The 19,605-nt window shown below is 41.6% G+C and overlaps 1 protein-coding gene across 2 annotated transcripts in view; it reads left to right on the forward strand.

Annotated features, from left to right (window-relative positions):
* ADAMTS12 (ADAM metallopeptidase with thrombospondin type 1 motif 12) overlaps nt 1-19,605 on the forward strand; it is a 159,050-nt gene that overhangs the window by 96,427 nt on the left and 43,018 nt on the right. For both annotated transcript variants that reach the window (XM_048291834.1, XM_048291833.1), the window contains exons 10-13: nt 1,550-1,642; nt 1,871-2,016; nt 2,848-3,017; nt 12,066-12,199. In XM_048291834.1, the coding sequence (XP_048147791.1) occupies nt 1,550-1,642; nt 1,871-2,016; nt 2,848-3,017; nt 12,066-12,199 (543 nt within the window). The remainder of the gene's footprint in view (nt 1-1,549; nt 1,643-1,870; nt 2,017-2,847; nt 3,018-12,065; nt 12,200-19,605) is intronic.

Consider the following 19,605-nt stretch of genomic DNA (forward strand, 5'->3'; position numbering starts at 1 on the left):
TGAAACTGAGTTTTTTTGGATTTAACTTTCTTCAAGGCACAGATCCTATTCTCATAGATTGGGTGGAAAGTGTATATCATACTGCTGATGAAAAGAAAACCCACTTGCTTTGCAATGAGTCCATGGCAGAATCATTAATTTCTGCTGCTACCTCCAAAGGCACAGAGTACATAGTGCATTATCTCATACTGTTGTTGTTTCAGTATTCTTAGAGATGAAAAACAGTTCTGGTGCATGGAGATCAATATGGAAAAATCCTTGCAGAGCTAAAGAATTCCCTCTGTGAATTCTTGACTTTGAAATCTGTGGGTGCACCTAATAAAAAAAAAAGTAACTGCCACTGAAAAGCTGTGTTCATTTTCTGTGCCAGATTCTCTGATATCTGAGGCACACTGCGAGAGTACACTTCATACATTAGAAACATAAAACATATTAGCTACAAGAGTTAAATAAAGGATGACTTTCATAACGAGAGAAAATTCATCAGCCAGGACACTTCGGTAGCTCTGCCTTGAGAACCTGGCAGTGATGGCTTCGCAAGGCCTTCATAAAGAAAGCTACTGTTGAATTATAAACAGAGAACTGCAAAACAAAGTATGTTTTGTGTGCATTGCCCAAAAACAGTGAGCTGAGATGCAGTGGGTCAGACATTGTATTCCAGCTGGAGGTTTGGAGTGCTTTGAGATGTTCCATGCCATCAGCTTTTTTTCTGGTGCCCTTGTTGACAAACCAAGGTAAACACACAATGGAGAAAGCAAATAAAAGGGAACTCTCTCAGAGCTTGTGCCCAAGCTTAGCCATTTTAAACAGAAGCAGGTCATAAATGAGCAGCTAAACTGTGGATTTTTCACTTGGATGAACATTGCTGCTACCTCTTTCGGGCTGCATTTTTGGAAGTGCACAGTTTATATGTTGGCTTCCAAATCTGGCACGTGGCTTGCTTTGAGAATCCCAGTGGGAGCTGCTGGTGGGATCCTCTTATCAACTCCTTTCTCTGATGATACTTAGAGCCATCCCTACTTCACAGGTTGATACTGCCAGATCTGTTCCTTTTTCCAGTGCTGGACTATGCCATCCAAACAACCTGAGTGAAGACCTGGGCTTTTGCTGTTGATTGTATGTTTTCAGGCAAACTGCAGCGCAAAATTGAACATTGTATTGGTTAGTACTCTTCAAATGAAAATTTTGCAGTTTTCTGCTCACCTTACCTACAAGCAGTAGTGACCAAAGTTTGTTAAGTCATTTTTCTTGTGTTTCTCTGGGAGCCGAGCAGCCAATTAAGAGAATATTTGAACTTGCAAAATACAGGGAATTCACTTGATAGTATTTACCATTTTTTATTTGTCAGATATCTTTTTGCACAGTAATGATGAGTACCTAAATTTGGACCCTTGGTGGTTCCTATCTTGTGAGAAACCCTGATCCCTCTGGAAATACAGCCCTTACAAGGATCTTTAAGTGGCTGTACAAAACTGTGGGAGTCTTTTGAAAACCTTAGCCATAGGAGTTCAGCTCTGCCTCAGATTGCTGCAGTTTCTTTCTTTTCCAGAACCTTTGCCAGACACTCTGGTGCTCGGTGAAAGGCTCCTGCCGCTCCAAACTGGATGCAGCTGCGGATGGCACTCGGTGTGGAGAAAACAAGGTGACTGAGCCATGCTGTTTGCATGCTGTGCTGCCTGCCAAAGGGCAGAGAGGAACCATGAGTAGCTCTGCCATTGTTCAGTGTGAGAGAGGGTCATCCTGTGACATCTCCATTTGCATTTCCACTTTAGTGTTCAACCCTCATGAGCTAAAATAACAAATAATTCACAGGAACATTTTCCCTGCGATAATGATCTGAAGCTCTTTCTGCTTTCTCTTGTCTCCTCAGTGGTGCTTCTCTGGTGAGTGCATTACAGTAGGGAAGACTCCCGAAGCAATCCATGGCGAATGGGGCGTTTGGTCATCCTGGTCCCATTGCACAAGGACATGTGGGGCAGGAGTTCAAAGCGCAGAGAGGCCGTGTGATAGTCCAGAGTAAGCTGAGTGCAATGTCTTTCCCTACCTTTTGTTAAAGATTTTTGAGGTTCTTAGGACATTGGAAGCTCTCATGTATGAGACTGTTACCAGCAAGTGCCACATCAACACATGTCACAGATACTGACACCTCTGTTCCCAGTTAGGCATACCTGTGTGAAATTCAGCTGGATCATCTTTTAAAGTAGTCATCTTGTTCTTTATTCCTTACCGTCCACAGAGCTTATTTCAACATAAAAGAAAAAAAAACCCCATACTTAATGTGTAAGTTTTGCAGAAGTTGTATAAATATTGCTTTATTGATACTGCACTGATTAAATAAATGTCCTCAAAAAGCAGGTGAGAACAGTTTCTAGCAATCTGATCCTGAGGACTCACCTGTCATGTTTTGTTCTAGTCATCAGCTTGAGGCGCATGAGTTGTCAGGTACAGAACATGAAAGGCAGAATTCCCTAGTATATATCTGAGTTCATGAAGACTCTACATGTCATTTTCACAAATCACTAAGAGGGTGCCTAACAGCAGGAATCATCTGTCTTTTCAGAGAGAACTGTCAAGTGCCCTGGAAAGTATGGGATTTCAGAGCAGTCCATTTGATAGGTTAATTTGTTGTGAGCTCAGCCAGGTAGTGCCAGGCACTTCTTTGGGATACAGGAGTTGTCTAGATTTCTGTACTTCATACTGACATGTTTGAGTACTTAAACATGGGAACAATATCTTTACCCTGTCAAGGATTCAGAGTCACCTTGTTATGCCACTGGGACCTGAAATACGTTGTTCTTTTAAAACTACCCACAGACTCATGTCCAAGTGTCAATGTTCCTTTTCTAGACCCCAGTTTGGAGGAGACTACTGCACTGGAGAAAGGAAACGCTATCGCATGTGTAACATCAGCCCCTGTCGCAAAGACTTGCCAACCTTCCGTCAGATGCAGTGCAGTGAGTTTGATACAGTTCCCTACCAGAATGAGTTCTACCACTGGGTTCCTGTTTATAACACAGGTATGAAGCTACAAAATTTTTTAGTATCCTGTATAAAAAGTCAAAGTTATATGCCTATGAGAAACCTCTGTGAGGGCAAGAAGTCACTGAATTGAAAGTTTTCTAATGAGTTAGAGAGAAAAATCTGGTGTGTCTTTGTAAGCTGGTGTGCCTTTTGTGTGTACAAAAAGGCAGTGCTTCTTCTCTACAGGTAGATATTTTTTCAGAGCTCTGGTGATAATGGCTGTGATCGTAACTAGTTCCTGAAAAGATATTGCACTAAGAAAAGCATGTTGAGGTCCTGTCTGTACTAATTGTTCGGGATAGATCTAAACCATCTTTTCCAAAGTCAACCACAGAACAAGTAGTAGAGTAGTGTGGTGTAGAGCTGTGTCTTTGGGCCTGCAAGCATCACCGCATCCAGTAAGCAGAGCTGTTCCACTGCACAAATATGGCTTTGCTACTTCCAAGCTCAGATCTGCATGGTAGGTGTGCTTGGCCTTACAGTGAAGAAGTAACATCTCAACAGGTTCAGTATCATGCTGCCCTGTATTGTAGAGGCACAGTCAATGACTCTGCTTTATAACTTGCTTTGGAAGAGCTAGTTAGTAAATACAAGGGTAATCGTTATTACTGTGCAGTTTGATTCCTGGTTTGTGCATAAATGTAAGGTGTAGATTATCCAGTAGAATCACAGAATTGTTAGGGTCGGAAGGGATCTCTGGAGATCATCCAGTCCAACCCCCCTGGCCAAGGCAAGGGCACCTGGAGCATGGGGGGCACAGGAATATGTCCAGGTGCAGTTTGAATGTCTCCAGAGAGAGAGACTCCCTGGGCAGCTGTTCCAGCGCTCTGCCACCCTCTACATAAAAAAGTTCTTCCACCTGTTGAGGTGGGACTTTCTGTGTTTTGGTTTATGGCCATTGCTCCTTGTTCTGTTGCTGGGCACCACTGAAAAAAGTCTGGTACTATCTCCTTGGCACTGACTTTGAGATATTTATATGCATTGATGAGACCCATTCTCAATCTGCTCTTCTCCAGACTAAACAGGCCCAGCGCCCACAGTCTTTTCTCCTAACAGAGATACTCTAGACCCTTAGTCATCTTTGTGGCCATTGATGGACCCTCTCCAGTAGCTCCTTCCTTTTCTTATACTGAGGAACCCAGAACTGAACACAGCACTCCAGGTGTGGCCTCACCAGGGCTGAGGACAGGTAGAAGGATCACCTCCCTCAGCCTGCTGGCCAAACTCTTCCTGATGCACCCCAGGAGTCCATTGGCCCTCCTGGCTGCCAGGGAACACTGCCGGGTCTTGGGCAACCTGTCATCCACCAAAACTCCCAGGTCCTTCTCAGCAGAATTGCTCTGCAGCAGGTCAGACCCCAGCCTGTGCTGGTGCTTGGGGTTATTCCTCCCCAGGTACAGGACCCTACACTTGCCCTTTTTGAACCCCATTGAGTTGCTCCCTGCCCAACTCTCCCCCCTATCAAGGTCCCATTGAATGGCAGCACAGCCTTTAGGTTGATCAGCCACCCCCCATCACAGTTCTGTAACATCAGCAAACTTGCTAGCAATGTATTTTTTAATGAAAAAATAAGACAGCTAAAGTAGGGAAGATCAGGATTAAACTTTTATTTGCCAACAGTATTTTTCAGCATGTTAATTGCTTTTTCAGTTACTGGCAGTTCTGAATTGGTTTCCTATATTTCAGCTAGTGTTTCCATTTCATCTAACAAATACACCATTGAAGATGAACCTAGAGCAGGCAGACTTCCAGTAAAATTTCTGATGAAACAAAATATGGTTGATAGGGATTTTTTTGGAAGAAATCCCAGTAAAGCCATGACAAATGCTAACAGCCTAACACTTAGGCCAAAACCAAACTCATGAAACATTTTCTGCAGTCATCTGTCATTGAAATGAAGATTCCAGACCTCTGTTACTCAGGGTGTACTACTGCAGGGTACAGTGTTCGTTCTGTTCATGTCCTCTCTGTGACACTGTAACAGAACAGGTAGTTCTGCATGTGCATTTGTTACAGAAGGTCTGTTTTCAAAGGACATTGAGAATCGTGAGTCAAATGCTTCCTGCACACTGGAAGGCAGGGCTGTGCTCTGTCCATGCTGTATTTCAAATAGAACTGTTTGGAACTGTACAGACAAACCACTTCTATTTATAACACTGTGCTGCTGAGCCTGATATATTTCATCTGGGAGATAATTTGCAAAATCCTTCAAATACCAAGGAAATCTTTTTTTTCTGTGGCTTGAAAACTTTTTGACTGTTTTCACCCATTTTCTCAGCAGAATTTCAGCATTGATTTCCATGTCTTCCCCATGACCTTGGAGGCCCTTAACATTTTCACTTTCATCCTTACATTCCACTAACAGCATTTGAAGTGTTTTCTTGCTGCCAAACTCTTAACTTAAACTGCCTTCCTCAGATAGACGGGCTCTCCTGGTAACACTGAAATAAGCAGGGAGTTGGCCAAATCCTGTGCTGATTCTTCATGTGACATCATTGTATGACTGAGGGTGGGTGGCTCTCACAGGCACACTTATTCCAGTTTTGTCCAGCCCTCATTACCTGAAATACATCTGAGTTTTCCTCCCATCTCAGTTTCAAATATTCTTTCACCTTCTATCAGTGGTTAAAGGTGTCCTGGGCAAAATACCTGCAAATAAGGCCATGAAACAGAGCTGTCTTTGAGAGATACAGCAGTTTGAGCCTTCCTTGTATGTGTTTGTCCAAACAAACCAAGACTTTAAACAAAAACAAACCAACAGCCTCTTGTAATCCCCCCACAAAAATGAGCCGGTGTTTCAGGGCTCTGGAGACTTACTCACAGTGTCCTCCATATGTACACCAACTTTTGTCAGTGTATTCCCTTACTTTCTCTCTTAACTTGTGCAACTCAATTTCAAGGGCTTTTCGCAGCATTCTGTTACTACGTTGTCTTGCTGCCAAGAAGGCTTTGGCATTTGTAGTGGGTTAATCCTGCCTGGGTACCAGGTGCCCACCAAAGCTGCCCTGTTCCTCCCTTCCTCAGCTGGATAAGGGAGAGGGAGTGTAACAAAAGGCTCGTGGGTCAAGGGCATAAGGGCAGGGAGAGATCACTCACTGATTACCATCATGGGCAAGACAGACTGGACTTGGGGAAATGAATTTCATTTATTAGAAATTAAATCAGAGCGGAGGAGTCACAGGAGACAGTATTCCTTGGACCTCTCCAACATGCGTCCTTCCCATGGGCTGCAATTCTTCCTGAACTGCTCCAGTGTGGATCCTTCCCACAGGCTGCAATCCTTCAGGAACAGGCTGCTCCAGCATGGATCCCTGATCCATGGGTCCTGTCAGGAGCCTGCTCCAGCACAGGCTTCCCATGGGGTCACAGCCTCCTTTGATGGCATGCCCTTGCTCCAGTGTGGGGTCCTTCCCGGGCTGCAGGTGGATCTCTGGTCCCCCATGGATCTCCAAGGGCTGCAGGGGCACAGCTGCCTCACCATGGGCTGCACCATGGGCTGCAGCAGGGGCTGCAGGGCAATCTCTGCTCCTGCACCTGGAGAGCTCCTGCCCCTCCTTCACTGACCTTGTGTCTGCAGAGCTGTTCCTCTCACACATTCTCACTCCTCTCTTCCAGTTGCAGTTGTGCAGTTTTTTTCCTTTCTTAAATACATTATCCCAGAGGTGCTGCCACTATCATTGGTGGTTTGGTCTTCACGAGCAGCAGGTCCTTCTTGGATCCTTCTGGCATTGGCTCTGTCAGTCATGGGGGAGGCTTCTGGCAGCTCCTCACAGAGCTGTAGCCCCCTGCTACCAAAACCAGGCCACGCAAAAACCAGTACATCTCTTGTTTTAGTATCAGGCATTTTTCATCCTCTCATGCTGTGCTTGGGATGTAAAGGGAAAAGAAAACATAGTGAAGCTTTCCCAAACCCTGAGTGCACATAAAGTCTTTGTGTGGAAGTGTCTAGCTGAGGAGATGAATTCCTGAGCTAGACATTTTATGGTATTTTAGACATTCTGTGTTCCTTCATCCCACTAAAAAAACTGGTAGATTATCTGGATGGTCACAATTCTCTCCTCTAACTTAAATTTCATCGCTTACATAAAGCAGTTATAGTAAATGTCACATAACTAAAAAGTCTTTTCTGTTGTGTAAATTGTAACTTCACAAGAGAACAAAGACTTTTGTGAATAGCTTATGATTTAATGCAACAAGCATTTTTAACAAGCAGTTTCACAGAAAAGCAGTAAGTGACATCTTGCTGTTACCTAGCCTACCTATGTTTGAGGTTTCAGTTGAGAATTTTCTTGTTTAAATGACTTTGTGCCTGTTGGGAAACTTGCATAGTCCTGTTATGGAATTGCTCTGGACCTCAGACACCAATGTGCTCAAGCTGGAGCATCAGAGTACCCCAGGGAATCTTAAAATGATGGAGACTTCCAAGTTCAAGGGTGATAAACCATCCAGCAGCCTGAGCAGGATATTTTCTGAGTTTTTCTCATGACCCAGGCCCCTATTTTGACAGTTTGGTCCAACTTCAGTACTCATCCACTTCTCATTCCATCAGACTGACTCCATGTTTATTTATTTCATACCATTTGACAAATTCCATTTGTATGAATCTGATAGCTTCTCAGGGCTTAACTTCCATCTATAAGTCCTACATTAAATAATATCATTACCTTTATTTTCTGTGTCAGTGCCAGGATTATTTAGAGTACTGCCAGATAAGAGGTTGTGTTGTTAAAAATGTTCTAAATTTCATCTTTCTTCCAAAATATTTCTCTGCATCAAATATGTTCTGGTACAGTCACAGGGGCTGAGCAAACAGCATGAAATAATGTTTCTGCTGCCCATCTTTCAAAATTAAACTTTGTTTTGGAGCTCCAGACTTGGTTAAACGGATAAGTAGCTTCAACTCAGCTTTTTTTCCTGTTTTGCCTGTTTGGTAATTGTCTTTCCTAATTTTCTTTGTTTGGGATTTCCTCAGCCAATTTTGAGTTCTCACAGAGGGTTTGAAGAGAAGGGGCCCACCTCTTTTCTTCCTTGTGAAGTTAGGAAAGATACTGAAGCCTTATCTTCTTCTGACAGACACGTTAATCACATCCTTCTTAGTCAGGTTAAGCTGGATCCTTCCTGCATGTGAACTCATGGGAGTCCACTGTGAGATAAACAAATTTAAATTGGGAAGGAAATATGTTCCTTTCTACTTATCTTCATGTTGTTCTGTTTACACTTGGTGAATCTGAACTTTTTAATAATATAGACAGGGGAAAAGAATCACATGCTGCCCAAATGTTAGGATTTTTAGTCAGCTTTGCTGGTTTGCTTTCTCACTCCCATTTTGATTACAGATAAGTCACTGGGCCATTATGGGAGCTCTGTGGCTTGAAATTCCACTACATCTGTGTTTCTTCAATATATTAGGGGATTGATCATGTCTCTGGTCAAATCAGCAGCAGGTGTAAGATGTGGACACCATGTAAAAAAACAGATTGTAATTTTTCTAGGCAGCTGAGTGTTGGTGGCACCTAGCTAAAATCTTATGTCCAGCTAGGAGCAAGGCACTGGCAGAAGGATGCAGCCAAACTGAAGGAGGTTTACAGGAGGAAGTCAAAATGTCACTGAGAGGGACTTTCTAAAAGGGCTAGTAGAGATAGGACAGAGGGAATGGCTTTAAACTGACATAGGGCAGGTTTAGATTAGATAAAAGGAAGAAAACCTTCACTGTGAGAGTGGTGAGGCCTGGTTGCCCAGAGAGGCTGTGGCAGCCCCATCCCTGGAAGTGCTCAAGACCAGGTTGGATGGGGCTTTGAGCACTGTGGTCTAATGGAAGATGGCAGGGGGGTTGGATAATCCTTAAGATTTCTCCCAATCCAAAACATGATTCTGTGATTAGAAAAACACAGGTTGAGAAAAGCAGGTTTGGCTCTAGAGCAGAAGGAAAGGAGTGAGTTAAATGCCAGCTACTGAAGGGAGCATTTAAAGGAGTGTTTAGCACATGTACCCCTGAGCTGGTAGAGATACAGAGTTATTACTGAGTCCTCACAGATTGGATCTAGTATTTCATGCATATGCTGGATTGCAGGAATTTGTGTATATTTTGGCTTAAAAGTTAAAAAGATGACAGCCTTTTTGTTGAAGCCTCATCATGAATTAGTCAAATTTACTGAAGTAACTGAAACTGAACAAGCTCCTTTAATGAGCTCCTTCTGAGCAACCCGAGTGCTCCTATTCATCTGAGTTAAGTCTTTTTAGATTTTCAGGTCTGAAATAAGAAAAAAGGCTGAACTCAATGCCAGTCTTCCACCATTTTAGGAAATGTATTTGTTTTCCTTGGGTGTGAGTTTGCTATCTGTTCTGTGTTTAAAATATTAGACTTCTGGAGGACATTGGTTGATTCTGATACAGTTTATTTACAGTCCTAGAAAAAGAGAGCCAAGATCCCTGAGCTCAACCATAGTAAATAATAATGATAGATGGATAAATAAATAATTTTAGATAGTGGATGCCAAATACAGTGCTAGTATAATTTCCTCAGTGGTGGCCTAACCTTTCTGCAGATGAAAAATCAAATAAACATCAGATAGGATTGTATCTTGGGTGAAGAAATAAAGTACCCTATCATTTCCAGAGGGGCTCCATAGAAAAAATGTAGAAAGAGAAGCAGTAAAATTTTGTAGGTAGGATCTAATTTTAGATCAGTTAACACAATCAGGAAAAACAGGAAAGCTTTCATACATAGAAAGCATTAACAAGTCTAAAAGTTCATGTGGTTTTTGGATTTTTTTTTAATTTTGACTTAGCAAGGGAGTTATTTTTCTTTACAAACTGATTCTTAGTTACATGTTTACAGCATCATAGTTATGCCAGAAGTATGTCAGCATTGTCTGCTTCTTCTTGTTCAGTTATTTCTGAAATGAAATTGCTTGTTATGTCAACACACAACTAGGAGGGGGTACAGATATCAAACTTCAGTGCTACGTATTTCATTAGAAACAGTGCAAAAGCTGAAATGGCTTTCTGGAGAATCTGTGTCTATCGGGGCAATTCTGAGCAGGTAACAGAGTACATGGAATTGTAGGATTCTCCTTGTCATAAAGGTATTGTGCTTTGTATATAAAAATGCTGCATTGAGAAAGTAGGCAAGGTGAAGCAAAATTTAGAGCACTAAAGTAATCCATTTAATCACATGGCTAGAAAAAGAGTTCTGCAGACAGAAGTAAAATCACTTATATCACTTATCATGACAGCTCTTATCAAAACAACTGATGGATATTATGGCTGCCAGCTTCCACAGAGGGACTGAGGGCTGGTGAGGATTAGAAACTTTATGTTCTTGCCTGAAAATCTTTTGTAGCTTCATCTCCATTGATATTCTTGAGCACAACTCACATCACCTTGAATTCCACCAGTTGTATAACCATGGTCCACGTGTCCTCTGGGTCTCATCACTGTTCCACTTTATGAAGGTATTTTTGTTTGAGAAGCCAGAAGCAAAACATTGGTGACAGACCTAGGATGCCGTTTTACCTCTACTGACAAGAGGGAAAAAAAAGAACTTTGAGGGGAGGAGCTGCAATCACCTCTGTGCCTTGTGTGTTGTTGTGTACAAACCAGAGTAATGAGAGCAAATTTTCCTTCTTCAAAGGGATAAATCCTTTAGTCAGAAATTAATTAGTTTATTTGCATTACCAGAAGTTTGTATTTCTCTTGTTACCAAAAATTTCTTTAAACACAGTTCTTTCTATGACACAAACAAAGCCAACAAAGGAGGAAGAGAAGATAAATTCATCAACCAGGATGTGGATGGCTTATAGTTACCCTGCATCCCTCTGAGACCAAGGGAGTGGCTTCTGTCAGTGCTTTCAGGCACAGGATAAAACTTTCACTCAGCATCAGCACCTCCACAGCACAAAGGGAGATAGTTTTAAAATTATTCAGTAATGGTGCCTTGAAGTCCCTACTGACTGGTGGGTTTAAGGCCCACTGCTTTTCTCAGCAAAGCTTTTCAGGTTGCTGAGCATGAACAAGTTGTTTTAGTGCTGGGTGAGATTGGGGTCTTTGAATAGATCAAAACCTAAAGACAGGTCCTCTGTTGCTGTTCTTCATCAATATGATAGTGGATGATTTTTAATTCAGTCAGATATTTCTGGTTCTGCTGGAGAATTTCTAGAGTGTGATAAAAAGGCAGGGATTATATCTGTCTTTGCTTTGACCCTCATTGCAGTTCTCACTCACTTCCATGCACACAGTTTATTTATCAGACTTGTGTCCTTTGTCTCTCTGATGTCTCAGTTTCAAAATTTCCCATTCCCAAAGGCCAGTGTCTGTGAGACAGGGACGTATGTGTTTGGCTCTTTGTACTCCATAGATGGAATAGACTTAGGCCCTAATCCATCAAAGAAAATCTTGTTTTAGAGGCCACTGGTTGCTCTTGCTCCAGCTTTTCCCTGTTGCTTTTGTGGGACATCTGTCTGTGAATAGCCTGAGTCTGTCAGACTCGCAATATTATCCCTATTTCATAAGTTGTCAAGCAGGGAAAAAAAGAATGTTTGAAATTATTTATTAAGTGCCAACAGGTAGATGAAAATGATTAACTATACGGAAGAGCTGACTGCTCTCTGAGAGAGGCTGACAGGAGTAATGAAAAGTTTAAATTATCTCTGAAATTACTCAGTCACTAGCTGATGGAAAACTTTCTTGTCAGCATCCTTGGCAATCCTAGCCCTTCACTAATGACAGCTGGATTTGCTGGTTTCCCATCCCTTTTTCTGTCACAGCCGATGGCCTCCTTACTCCCTCACTCAGCAGTGGATGCTGATGTAGCTGTAACAGAGAGCACGCAGGTGTGAGGGGACCAGCATCCAGCTGCTTCCTACAAATCCACAAATGCTACTTATCATGCCTGTCTCACCCTGGCTCTGCTCAATTCCTCTAATTCTGCCAGTTCTGTCAAATGCTAAGGAAAGTGAGCAAATGGTTCAGTAAAGACCCTGTGCATTGCACTTCAGTGTACTGCTGGAGTATTGTCTGAGTGAGTGTCCTTGTTTTCCTTTCAGCAAGCCCCTGTGAGCTCCACTGTCGCCCAATAGATGGCCATTTTTCAGAGAAGATGCTTGATGCAGTCACTGATGGTACTCCTTGCTTTGAAGGAAGGCACAGCCGAGATATCTGTATTAATGGCATGTGTAAGGTATTGGGTATGTTTGCATGTTTCTTTCTCTACAATTTATTTTTAAAAAGTTATGAGAAAGTGCTTAACCTTTTTTTATGTAGTATCAAGGCAAAATACTCAATTTTACCACATTTTTATAGCAAGTTTATAGCAAAAGCTTTCCATAAACATAAGAGTAATTTCCACTCTTTTTAATGAATCTAGTTGTCTGCTGATTACTTTTGATACCTCTTAAGTCCTCTGGATTTTCCCCATTATTTTAAAATATCAGCTCAAGAAAGTCTGTTTCTGATGAGATATTTTCACGAAGGACTGTAGCTTTAGGGTTTTAATTGGTGTCGCCACTGTCTGTGGGGTTTTTTATGAAAAGGCAGTTCAACAATACACATGTATCAGTTCTGAGCTGTCTTGTAATAGGATCAGACTTTGCAGCTGAGGGCAGTAAAAATTATTTTAGTTTACAACATTGAATTGAATAATCTTGTACAATGAGGTAATGGGCAAACACAGCATATATGGCTCAATGATGTTCTGTGTGTTGAAGAGTAAATATTATGGTTTCTGCATATTCTGTGTGTTGGTAGCAGGTTTCCAGGATGATGTGAGTGTCTTTATGGCATTTGAAGGAGTGTTCTGTAAATGCTGTGACCTTCACAGTCTTAGCATTGCTTTTAGTCAATTTCTTGTAAATAAAATTAATACTTTCCTTGTAGGGTATATATTTACATCTGTGGTTTATTTCTTCAAATTGAGGCTTTGTGTCCTGTACCCCCTTGAAGCCTGATAGCTTTTTTGCTTTTAGCATCTTTGGAAACAAAAACAGGACTTGGTGACTTGTAGAAACTACATTAGCTTATCCAATTAGGGGTTGTATGTCCCAAGCCTTTTAATCATATAAATACAACTAGAAGGGATTTCAAGAAGTTGTCTGTTTCATCCCTTTACAAATTATATTCTTTTTTGTCATTTTTCATATTCTTCTCTTAAAGACTTCCAGTGATGGAAACTTCACACTTTTAATAAGTGATAGGCACACCCTCTTCTTAAACTTTTTATTTTAGTAGAATGACAGTGCCTCATAGAGCAGTAATAAAAGATGTGTTTTAAGCTTTCCTTGCAAGACTTGCCTTTATGAAAGGGAGTTACCAAGACCCTGTTCAAGTTCTCAGTGAAGAGATCCTGCTTAACTTTGCTGAGAACCAGGATGGACCTTTGAACTATGATGGTGGAAGACCTGATTTGGCTTTGAACAGTTCAAGCCAGAATGAATCATATTTTTAGCATATTGAAAGATATAGTAGATATTGCACAACGTAGCAGTGCTTTTGACCTCCACTTAGAAGAGACCAATTACTAAGCTCAGAATGGCTGTCCTTGTGAAATGTTCATTTTCTGATTTCCAGCCCAACTGGATTGGGATCACTATGATTAATTTTAGTTTCCGTATGCTTACTGTATTGAAACCTTGCCTGTGACAGTTCAGATTAGATTGCTAGAGATAGCAAAACTCAATATGAATTGAGAGATCAGAGGGGGAAGGGAAGCTAATCTAATTGCAGTTTGTAGAGCCTGGATATACTTCAGCATTAACAATTCTGTGGACTCAGAGCATTTCTGAGAAATTCCCTTCAAGATGCTGGTTTTGTCAGTGTTTGACATGGTGGCTGCTGCTTCGCATCTCCTGACAAACAGATTCAGTTGGAGTCAGGATGACGGAATGAACAATACAGCCATGCAAAATGAGACCAAATGATGGATAGGTAACCCTAATAGCTCACAGTATTGAAAGATAGCATGCTTTTAGCTGAAGTAGGTACCCAGAATAACACCTGAGGAGAAGCTTTTTCATATATCGTCATCTAACTCATTAGTATTTGAGTCCAGCTAGCTAAACACAATAGGTACATTACAGGTCATGGAGAATAAATCTGGAAATGTGTTTAATATAATTAGTCTGGTCCATTATTGTCATAGTTTGATTGCAACATGTTGCTAATGATATGGAAAAGGCATTCACGAATGTTAATCTATTAAACTGTTCTGGTTTTCAGAACTGTATCTCACAAGAGCACATTTGTCCTGAGTACTAAAATAACACTTCACTTTGGTCTGAAACTGAGAAAAAAATTAAATTAGTAAAGTATTAGATCCACTGTCTATATTGCTCACGTGATTGGTGTGTAGAGTAGCTATTTTTTATCAAGCGAGTTCAGAGTTTTCCTACTGGGTATGTCAAAACAAGATAGATAGATCCAATAAAGAACTTCATCTTCTAAATTAATCTGATTTCAGTCTGATTTTGCAGTTGGTCATGAATTTGTTCAGAGCAATCAGAGAAATTGGTCTTACTTTGATGGCTAAATGTGGTTTGAGATGCTTCATTTTAGCTACCTGAGGTGTACTGGATACTTTCCTAGCTGGCCTGACAAAGCCACAGTGTGCATCTTCATGTGAGGAGTAAGCACAAGACAGACCGTTGATTCATTTGATCCTTTTAATTTATCCAATATCTTCTACTTTTTTAGAAGTGCTGCCTTTGCCTTCGTGCTGAAGGAAGGCTTACAGTGTGGTGTTGTTAGCATGGTATTCCTTTAGAACTTGTTAATTCAAAGACAAGCTAAAATTGTTAACTCATTTGAAGGCCTGGCCTATAAAATAGCTGAGTCCTCTCTCAAAGTTGACCTTACACAGAAGAAGAGTTCTGTCTGGAGATCTGAAAAGACCTATCAGTAACTTAATCTCAAATCAACAAGCTGTACTATGACTAGTTTGTTTTTTAATTGTATTCCTCAGCACTCATTTTTCAATTGTCACTTTTCCCCTTTTATTTAGAAAATCTTTAAAGCACATAGCATGTCTTTCTGAGCTTAAATTATACATCACAAATGCATTCTTAATTCTTATTAGGTGAGTCAGCTGTTCCCCCAGTGTTAATGAGTGAAGATACTGCCACCAGAGTATGTTTAGCACTGATACGTACATAACATACATTTTTGATATGTACAAGCCATCACATCATCTAAAAGTGAAGCCTAATGCAGGGTGTGGTGCTTGAGGCACCAACTCTGGCGTGCCCCAGGTCAGAGACAGCCCAGCTGCGTTACTTCTGTGCGTTGCAGAAGCGACTTCGGCATCAGGAAAAGAGCTGCTGGCTGAGCTGGCTAGCTGGCTTCTTTGCAGAGGGAAACACGGCAGGAGCTGATGGTATTGGCTCACATTAGCTCGGAGACAAAGGAAGAGAGAGGCTGTTCTGGTCTGGCTTCTAACAGGTTTATTGTGAGAAGTTTCGCAACCCGAACAAGCTCGGAAAGGGATGGAATGCAATGGGACCCCTCCCCCAGGCTTGTCCTCAGTTTTACAGGGAATTTGAAAACCTCGGGGAAAGGGGAAAACAACCAATGAGTTACAAGCCAGGGGGAGGATACAATATAACAAGAACCACTGGGGGAAACTGAGAGGCGGGAGTTATAACAAAGAACCAGTGAACAACCAAGTAACCGAGAATTTTCCCAAACAGGGGGAGGCGGCTTGGACCCAGAGGGGGGGTGCAGCTTAGGCTTCTGAGCCGCCCCATGACCCACCCTCTGAGTCTGCCTCTTTGGGAAACTTGATCCAGGGGATGGGCTGGGATTGATTGGCATCACGCTGCCCCAGCCCCGCAGTGGGCTGGGTCACACCAACAGAAGCCTTACATGTTCTTTGCGCTGGAGTGTGCAGATGCTGAGGATGGATCTGGCATCTCTGATGTTTCTAGCAACCTTTTGTCTCCTGTAAAGAATTTTGATACGCTTAACCGACCTTCAGTCATGCAGAGTTGTGGCCTGCTCTCTGTGGTAATTCACAGTTGTTATGCTGAGAGACTAACATTGCACTGGAAAATTACACAGCTGTGTAGTTCTAGGTAGGGAACCATTTTCTTCCCTTGCTGAAAAGCAGATTATGCAGCTTGGATTTTTATGTATTTCTGTGTATGGATTTTTAGCTTTACGGCTTCTCACTATGGTTCAGCTTCCTCCTCCCGCTGCTACTGCAACAGGACATTGATTCAGACTCATTACAAGATAAATTACAAGATAAATTACTGACATCAGGACACATTTCTCTCCATTCAAGTCAATGTCATGGCCAACAAGAAGTGAACATGATTTCTTTATCTGAAGACTAAGTGGGGGAGACAAATGGGAGGAAGACCTTAAAGTTCTATGTAGCATTCACATAATGGATATTCAGGCAGTACATCCAGGCCATACCCTTCAGTGACAGCAAGAACTTTTTGTATCTGCCCCCCACTGCCAATCTGACAGAAAAGCCTCTCCCTCTGGAAATGGAAAAAGGTCAATATCTCTGGCTGTTTTCCCTTTAGGCACTGAGCAGCAGGAAATAAATTGTTTCTCCTTCCTTTAATGCAGCGAGGCAGTTCAGGTCATTACATCTGCCTCTGCAGTGTGTGCTGTGACCAGAAACAAAGCTGGTCTCAGCTGTGTCAGAAAAAGGCTGTTGGTGAGTGGGGCAATAGCAAAAAGCTGCAGGGAGGGATGCTAACTTGTGTTGCCCATGCTGTTGCACACAGCAGTTCCTATAACACAGCATGGTTCCCTGGCAGAGAGTGCACAAGGACGTGTCTGTGTAAAAAAATCAGAGCCTAATTACTGCTGATATTCTTTCCTGTTTTATAACCTGCATTAACCTCCAGATCCTCTTTAACAGCTCTTTGTCAGAAACTCATCATAGAGTCATAGCATGGTTCAGGTTGGAATGGACCTTAAATATCATCTAGTTCTGGACTGCAAGTGCACACTGATGTGTCGTGTTGACCTTCTGGAGAGTTTGAGGCATGTTTAGAAAATACGGCAAGAGTGTCCACAAGAATAAAAATAAAAAAGGAAAGCAAGTAGAAAGAGGAATGAAGCATCTTGAAATTATTCCAAAAATAATATGCTATTCACTGGAGTGATAAAGGAAAATATGGTCTGGAAATTAAAGTTCATGGAAATATATTTAGAGTAAATGAATGCTGTTTATTCTGACACATGAGAATATTACTTTGTGATGGTTTTTAATGGCTCTGTAAGATGAGGCCCTGCTGTTAGATATGAAGGTCATGACAGCACCACCAACAGCCCGGAGCTGGGGAATAAAACAAAGGCTTTATTTACTGTTGCACAGTAAATTGTTTGCCTCATTCTTGGGTATTCCAGAACCCCAAGGATGAATAGAAATACTGCATGTATAGGTAAGGCTGATGTCTGATCAGATACAAACTGTTTCAAATATCAGAAGAACACTGAAATACACTGCTGTTATTGTTGGAAGGGACAAAGGGATTCCCTTCATATCACAGAGATGTTATATTTTGATGCCACAGACCTGTTGCTAAAGGAAATGCATGGTCAAGTGGGAGAGATCTGAGCTGATTGTGACCGAGCTGATGAAGTAGAGCCCATGCAGAAGCATGGACTGGCACCCCAAAGGCAGGGAAGTGATGATACTGTGGTGCTTCCATCTCAGTAAGAATCAGGGCTGCAGCAGTTCGGAACTAATTAGTTAAACCTTCGGGAATTTTCACACTACGCAGTACTTGGAAGGGAAGTATGCTCAGTGATGTTAATGTCAAAGTATCTGACTGTGTGAACTAGATAAATTAATTCTGTGTGCAGCTTCTCAAACAAGAATGCACAGCAAATAAAGATGGACAGAAACCTTTTCAAAACCACGAGTGTTCTGTAGTCATTAATGATATTGTCTAATAGCAAAGCATGAAGCACAAGGGTTCCTTCTTCAGACTTTCCCCACCTTTCTGTTCATGTTCATAGTATAGAAAATAAACTTCCACGACTCTCCAGATTGTCTGATTATTTCTCTGGTCTAATAATAAACCAGATAACTATGACTTCACTGTTTGCAGATGATTAACAGATGTAGTAATAGTACAGTAGATGTACTGCAGAATGCATCACTTTGAGAAAACAGCAACACTCCAGCCTCTTTAAATTATTAGGAAGTGTTAAACATAAACTCCAGTGCATCTGTAGACAACAGGTGAAGAGACAGAGCTGGACTCCTGGCAAGATAAAGAAGCATCCTGTTCATGTAGCAGTGGCATCTGTGTATTCTGAATAGTTGATTAAATCCATCCTTGGTCAAATAGCTGCATACTTGGGGGCAAAAAGTTACTCACCTTCCTAATATATCCTTATCTCTGTAACATTCTGTACTGCTCATAAATTTGGTCCTTGGTGCCAGGATCTGTCTTTGTGCAAGACATTACGAAACTTTTCATTTTTTGAAAGTGGCCTTCACTGAAAGGAGGGGGAAGCTAAGACTGCTGCAGAACCTTTTGACATGGCTATGACTTTTCAGGGCTGGTATGAAAGGTGCTAGGTGTGTATTGGCATTAAGTGATGGATGAGTCTTTTTTTTGAATCTTCTTTACAGTGATGCAGTTTGCCACCATCTGTAGCTTGAGGCCTTTCCTTGCTTCTGTTTTTCATGGTTTTTCTAATTGTTCATTAAATCACTGACACTTAGACAAAAAGTGTTTCTTAAGCTGAAAATGATAGAAAAATACTGAAGAATGCAGGAGCCTGTATACCTAGGTTAGTCTCATAGATGGATTTTCCTGTCAGAAGCTTGCAGAAGATTACAGTAGCTGATGTATTGAAGGTAAAATAAGGTCAACATCAAAAGAGGTAATACCCAGATTTTCATACATCAAGAGGGTGTCAGAGAAGTTGGCAGGTATAGCACCTGAAAGCTTATTTTGAGAAAAATCAGCTGAGAAAACCTTTACATGCTACCAGACTTCTGGCTATTCATCTACATCACAGACCTCCAGGTGTCTTAGATACTGTTAACAGCCACTGAATGCTGGATGTTAGGTTGTGTTCTGCAACCTTGCTTGTTTTTGAGGAGAGGCAGGAAAGAAATCCCAAAACCAAATGAAAATTGTGTTGAAATTTAATGACATTAGAGCACAGAATTTTTGGGTTGGGAAAGGATGAAGTTTTTTCCTGACTCAGTATGAATAAACTTTTCTCTCTCCCTGTAGCAAGCATGAACTGGAAAATCGGTCTTTACTAGAACTTGATCCACTTGACTCACTTTATCCTGATCCATGCTCCTGTGCTGGCAAGCTGAAGAACCATTGATATAAAACTTCATGCCTGCTGAAGAGTTTTTCTTTGCTAGGGGGGTTTGACTGTAGTAGAGGTTCTGTGTTGTCAGATGGCCACAAAAAGCTGGCAGAGATTTCAGTTCTGTTACTGCATTGTGTTCCTGGGAACCTGTGGATAGCTCTGTGACGTAAGAAAGCAGACACAAATCCTGGATGTTGGGGCCAGTCCCAGATACTGAGGCCATTTGGGTGGCACATTTCCATCTCAAGTGACTGGTCACTACTGTGTTTTTTGTGACATGGTAATGGT

Source organism: Corvus hawaiiensis, chromosome Z, assembly GCF_020740725.1.
Source record: "Corvus hawaiiensis isolate bCorHaw1 chromosome Z, bCorHaw1.pri.cur, whole genome shotgun sequence".
NCBI classification, from domain to species: domain Eukaryota; kingdom Metazoa; phylum Chordata; class Aves; order Passeriformes; family Corvidae; genus Corvus; species Corvus hawaiiensis.